This window comes from Nicotiana sylvestris, chromosome 2 (genome assembly GCF_000393655.2).
Source record: "Nicotiana sylvestris chromosome 2, ASM39365v2, whole genome shotgun sequence".
In the NCBI taxonomy this organism is placed as follows: Eukaryota; Viridiplantae; Streptophyta; class Magnoliopsida; order Solanales; family Solanaceae; genus Nicotiana; species Nicotiana sylvestris.
In genome coordinates this window covers 82605559-82611558 of record NC_091058.1, presented here as the reverse complement: position 1 = coordinate 82611558, position 6000 = coordinate 82605559, and the positions used below count along the sequence as shown (strand labels likewise).

Below are 6000 nucleotides of genomic sequence, written 5' to 3'. Positions count from 1 at the left end.
GTTATCCCATAGAACTATGAACGGGCGGTAGTGACCTATAAGGGAAAGGAAGGCCCAGGGATTAACTCGTTCGGGGATATGCTTTGCCCCGGAAGAGTTAAGGAAAGCTAAAACATCTAGAGATAACCCAGTTCTAGTGAAGAAAGTGGTCACTGAAGAAGAGGCAGAGGAGTTTCTAAGAAAAATGAAGGTACAAGATTATTCCATTGTGGAGCAGTTGAGAAAGACGTCTGCTCAGATTTCCTTGTTATCATTGATGATCAATTCAAATGAGCATTGTCGGGCCCTAATGAAAATTTTGAATGAGGCTCATCTCCCCAACAAAATTTTAGTGAACCATCTGGAAAAGATCGCCAACAAAATATTTAAGGTGAACATGGTCACCTTCTCTGATGACGCGTTGCATGTGGAAGGTATTGAACACAATAAAGCTCTCTATCTGACGGTGAAATGTGAAGATTCTGTGGTCACCAGGGTATTAGTTGACAAAGGTTCCAGTGCAAACATCTGCCCTCTTTCTACTCTGAACAAGTTGAAAGTTGATGATGAGAGGATTCACAAAAATAGCATATGCGTTCGAGGTTTTGATGGTGGGGGGAAAGACTCGGTTGGTGATATAGTGCTTGGATTGGCAATAGGACCGGTGGAATTCACTATGGAGTTCCAGGTACTGGACGTAGCCATCTCTTGCAATTTGTTGTTAGGTCGACATTGGATTAATGCCGCCAAAGCAGTCCCATCCACTCTGCACCAGATGGTCAAGTTCGAGTCGGATAGACAGGAGATCGCCGTGTATGGTGAGGAAAATTTATGTGCTCACAGTGATGCCTCTGTCCAGTTCATTGAGGCCGAAGATGACAAAGGGCCCTAGGTCTATCAAGTTTTTGAAATAGTGCCGGTTGAGAAGGTTCCAGAAGGGAAATGTGTTCCAACTCCAAAGATAGCCTATACATCCGTCATGGTGGCATTTAAAATGTTGAAAAACGGTTTTATGCCAGGTAAAGGTCTGGTGCATCCCTGCACGGTACCATACAGCCAGTGTCCCTCCCTAAAAATTTGGGTACGTTCGGTCTTGGATTCTAACCTACACCGGCAGATGTGAAAAGGGCTAAAAGGTTGAAACAGAAGGTGTGTGCACTTCCAAAGCCTATTCTGCATCTCTCCAGATCTTTTGTCAAGCCCGGTGCCACGAAACACCCAGTGATGACAGTTCCAAGTTCTGTGGTTGACATTGATTAGGAGTTTATTGAAAGGTTCTAGAGGTTGTTTGATAATGTGAACATGGTAGAAGTTGGAGAAGGTTCTAGCAAAGCAGACGTGCAGTTCGTCGGGCTGAATGTAAAGCTTAACAATTGGAAGGCTACTCTTCTCCCTACTCAGAAGGAGTCTTGGTAGTTTGTTTTGTTTTCCTTTCTATTTGGGTCATTCCAGGATTATGACCCAGATTTTTTATTTTCCGCTTGTTGATGTACAAACCCTGTTGTCTTTTATTTTCAATGAAATGCAATTTCCCTTTTCCATCATTTCTGATAGTTTTATTTTTGTTTTCTTTTCTTCTCTGTACAGTTCTTTTTATGATGGTTTCAATGACATGACATGCATGAGGAATCTTTGGCCAAGTCTTAAAAGTCAATATAATTCCGAAATATTAATCCAAGAACTAGAGTGTGATGATGAATCAGAATATGATGAGGATGAGGCCTTTGAAGAGATTAGTAAGGGACTAAATCATTTTGAAGAAAAACCCAAGCCTAACCTGACTGATACGGAAGCAATCAATTTAGGGGACCTAGATAATGTCAGAGAAACTAAGATAAGTGTCCATCTTGAACCACAAATCAGATAAGAAATAATTAAAGTATTGTTTGAATATAATGATATTTTTGCATGGTAATATGATGACATACCAGGCTTGAGTACCAATTTGGTGGTCCAGAAATTTCCAATTGATCCAGCATTCCTTCCCGTTAAGCAGAAGTTGAGAAAGTTCAAAACTAACATGAGTATGAAGATTAAAGAGGAAGTCACAAAGCAGCTTAATGCAAAGGTCATTCGAGTCACGCGGTATCCCACGTGGTTAGCCAATGTTGTGCCTGTGCCAAAGAAAGATGGCAAGACCAGAGTGTGTGTTGACTACCGTGATATCAACAACGCAAATCCAAAGGACAACTTCCCACCGCCGAACATCCACATTTTGATTGATAATTGTGCCAAGCATGAGATTGGGTATTTTTTGGACTGCTATGCGGGGTATCATCAGATTTTAATGGATGATGAAGATACGGAGAAGACGGCATTCATCACGCCGTGGGGAACACACTGCTACTGGGTCATGCCTTTTGGTTTGAAAAACGCTGGGGCAACTTACATAAGGTCAATGACAACCATATTCCATGACATTATACACAAGGAGATCGGGGTTTACGTGGATGATGTGATCATAAAGTCCAGGAAGCAGTCTGACCGCGTCAGAGATTTTGGAAAGTTTTTGCAGAGGCTCTGCAGGTACAATCTTAAACTCAACCCTGAAAAGTGTGTGTTCGGTGTTCCATCTAGGAAACTGTTGGAGTTCATAGTTAGCCGGCGAGGCATTGAGTTAGATCCTTCAAAAATCAAGGCTATCTAGGAATTACCACCACCAAAGAACAAGACCGAGGTGATGAGTCTATTAGGGAGGCTAAAGTACATCAGCATGTTTATTTCTCAGCTCACGACAACTTGTGAGCCCATCTTCAAGTTACTAAAGAAGGATGATGCGGTCAAATGGACTGATGAGTGCCAGGAAGCTTTCGATAAGATCAAAGAGTATTTGTTGGATCTACCTGTGTTGGTCCCACCAGAACCAAGGAGACCTTTGATTAATTATTTGACAGTCCTGGATAATTCATTTGGATGTGTATTGGGTTAGCATGACATCACCAGCAGGAAAGAGAAAGTCATCTATTATCTTAGCAAGAAGTTCACGTCTTATGAGGTTAGGTATACTCCCCTTGAGAGGACATGTTGCGCCCTGACTTGGGTAGCACAGAAGTTAAAGCATTATTTGTCGTCCTGCACCACTTACCTCATTTCTCGCCTGGATCCTCTGAAGTATATCTTTCAGAAGCCTATGCCAAAAGGAAGACTTGAAAAGTGGCAGATTTTGCTCACAGAGTTTGAGATTATCTATGTGACTCGGACGGCGATGAAAGCCCAAGCTTTGGTCGACCACTTGGTCGAGAACCCGGAGGATGAAGAATATGAACCTTTGAGAACTTTCTTTCCTGATGAAGAGGTAATACATATTGATGAGGTCGAGAAGGATGAAAATCCCGGTTGGAAACTCTTCTTTGATGGGGCTGCTAACATGAAAGGTATTGGAATAGGAGTTGTACTCATCTCTAAAATAGGGCACCATTATCCTGTCACTGCTCAGCTTCGTTTCTATTATACCAACAACATGGACGAGTACAAAGCGTGCTTTTTGGGTTTAAGGTTAGCTGTGGACATGGGAGTCCAAGAAGTGTTGGTTTGGGGAGATTTAGATCTGTTAGTGCACCAGATTTAGGTAGAATGTGAGACCCGATATTTGAAACTCATACCGTATAGACAATGTCTGCAGGATCTCTGCCAGTAGTTCAGATCAGTGGAGTTCAGGCATATCCCTAGGATCCACAATGAGGTTGCTGAGGCTTTGGCTACTCTGTCATCGATGTTACATCATCCAGATAAGGCTTATGTTGACCCTTTGCATATTCAGGTTTGCGATCAGTATGCTTACTGTAACATGGTGGAAGAAGAACTTGATGGTGAACCTTGGTTCCACGATATCAGGGAGTACATCAGGTCGGGGATATATTCGGTACAAGCCACAAGGGATCAAAAGAGAACAATTCAACGTTTGGCAAGTGGATTTTTCTTCAGTGGAGGAGTTTTGTACAAAAGAACTCCAGATCTTGGATTGTTAAGATGTACAGATGCTAGACAAGCCACGACTGTGAAATACATTCTGGAGTCTACGGACCGCATATGAGTGGATATGTTTTGGCAAAGAAAATTCATCGAGCAGGTTATTATTGGCTTACCATGGAGCGAGATTGTATCAGTTTTGTGCGCAAGTGTCATCAATGCTAGGTACACGGAGACTTGATTCATTCTTCGCCATCTGAATTGCACACAATGTCCACACCATGGCCCTTTGTTGTTTGGGGTATGGACGTCATCGAACCGATTAAGCCAGCAGTATCCAATGGACACAGGTTCATTCTGGTGGCCATTGACTATTTCACTAAGTGGGTTGAAGCTAAAACTTTCAAATCTGTGACCAAGAAGGTAGTGGTCGATTTTGTTCACTCAAATATCATTTGTGGGTTTGTAATCTCACATCACATATAATGGTGCTAATCTTAATAGTCATCTGATGAAAGAACTGTGTCAACAGTTTAAGATTATGCATCGCAATTCCACTCCATACCGCCCCACGGCGAATGGAGCAGTTGAGGCAGCCAACAAGAACATAAAGAAGATACTTCGGAAAATGGTGCAGGGTTCCAGGAAATGGCATGAAAAGTTACCCTTTGCATTGTTGGGTTGTCGCACTACTGTTCGCACTTCAGTAGGTGCAACTCCCTATTTGTTGGTATATGGCATAGAAGCAGTGATACCTACGGAAGTTGAAATTCCATCCCTTCGGATTGTTTCTGAAGCTGAGACTGATGATGATGAGTGGGTCAAAACCCGTCTGGAGCAATTAAGTTTGATTGATGAGAAGAGATTGGCAGCACTGTGTCATGGCCAGCTGTATCAAAAGATAATGGCAAAAGCATACAATAAAAAGGTGTGTCCCTGGAAATTTGAACTAGGTCAACAAGTATTGAAGCGCATCCCCCCACATCAAGCTGAAGCAAAAGGCAAGTTCGCCCCAAATTGGCAGGGGCCGTTCATCGTAACGAAAGTGTTGTCTGTTGGTGCTTTGTATTTAACAAATGTAGAAGGCAAATGTGTAGATATGGCTATCAATTCTGATGTAGTCAAAAGACATTATGTATGATTTCTTTGGTTTAAATTGTGTTTGCTTGTACTTGGCATGTTTTGAAGATTGGAATGACGAAGGCATTTTATTCTCCTATCTAAACACTTTACCCTTTGTTACCTCTTTGAGCCTTGTTTATTTTTATTTTATACCCCTCTTTTAGAATCAGTAGTAAAGTTCAGAAGAACGGATACAAAAGGTAAATAAAGAAGGAAAAGGGGAAAAGATAAGAGAAAAAGAGAAAGAAAAGAAAGAAAAGAACGAAAAGAGAGAAAAGAAAAGGAAAAAAAAAGAAAAAGAAAAAGAAAAGAGAGGGGAAAATGAGAGAATAAAAGAAAAAAATAAGAACCAAGCAAAGAAAAGCAGGAATGAAAATAATTCAAAAGATGCTTCACACGGAGTATTCAAACGGGCAAAATTCGCTCGTATCCGCTAACTTTATCTTTACATGAAAACTCTTCGCGTTTCCGAGCAAAGAGGGGCAGCTGTGAGCATGTGATTTTTGCCCTATGTGAATTACTCCCATAAAATACAAGAAAATATTTTTTTCTATTTTTTACAATTTTATAGGATTTTGTGGAAATTCGTGCTAATTATTTGCATTTTCTGTGCATGTTCATTTTTATTAAAAAAATCATGAAAATCCAAAAATACCATGCATCACAATTAGGTTTGATTTTATATTTTTGGAATTAATTAGCAATTATTTATTTTATTAAAAACGAAAATCATAAAATAGCTCATTTTACACCTTTTAATTTTAGTCTATTGATTTTTTCCTTTAATTTAGGACTAAGTAATTTTATAATTATTATGACTAGGCAATTAGTTTAATTTTACAACTTAGATTAATTTAGGAGTTAATTCTAGGATTTTATTAATTAAAGAAAAAGAAAAAAGAGAAAAAAAGAAAAAGAAAATGAATTTGGGAAGGAGATTCATTCAAATTGGGCTGGGAATTAACTCAATTCCCCTCCCAGCCAAAGTCT

At 40.2% G+C, this 6000-nt stretch overlaps 1 protein-coding gene across 1 annotated transcript; it reads left to right on the top strand.

Annotated features, from left to right (window-relative positions):
* The first annotated feature begins 2659 nt into the window (after positions 1 to 2659).
* Positions 2660 to 4985, top strand: LOC138885152 (uncharacterized). Its single transcript, XM_070166056.1, has 7 exons — positions 2660 to 2824; positions 2909 to 3528; positions 3637 to 3976; positions 4114 to 4311; positions 4421 to 4526; positions 4632 to 4816; positions 4971 to 4985. Exons 1-7 carry the CDS (start codon positions 2660 to 2662, stop codon positions 4983 to 4985), a joined length of 1629 nt encoding a protein of 542 aa, XP_070022157.1.
* Positions 4986 to 6000: the final 1015 nt, after the last annotated feature.

Bases quoted from the DNA above. Each gene is read 5' to 3' on its own strand.
- LOC138885152 (XM_070166056.1), top strand. From the start codon at position 2,660: ATGAGTCTATTAGGGAGGCTAAAGTACATCAGCATGTTTATTTCTCAG. The intron at 2,825-2,908 runs GTGTTGGTCCCA...GTATTGGGTTAG, and splicing joins AGTATTTGTTGGATCTACCT to CATGACATCACCAGCAGGAA. The intron at 4,312-4,420 runs GTAGTGGTCGAT...CTGTGTCAACAG, and splicing joins TCAAATCTGTGACCAAGAAG to TTTAAGATTATGCATCGCAA.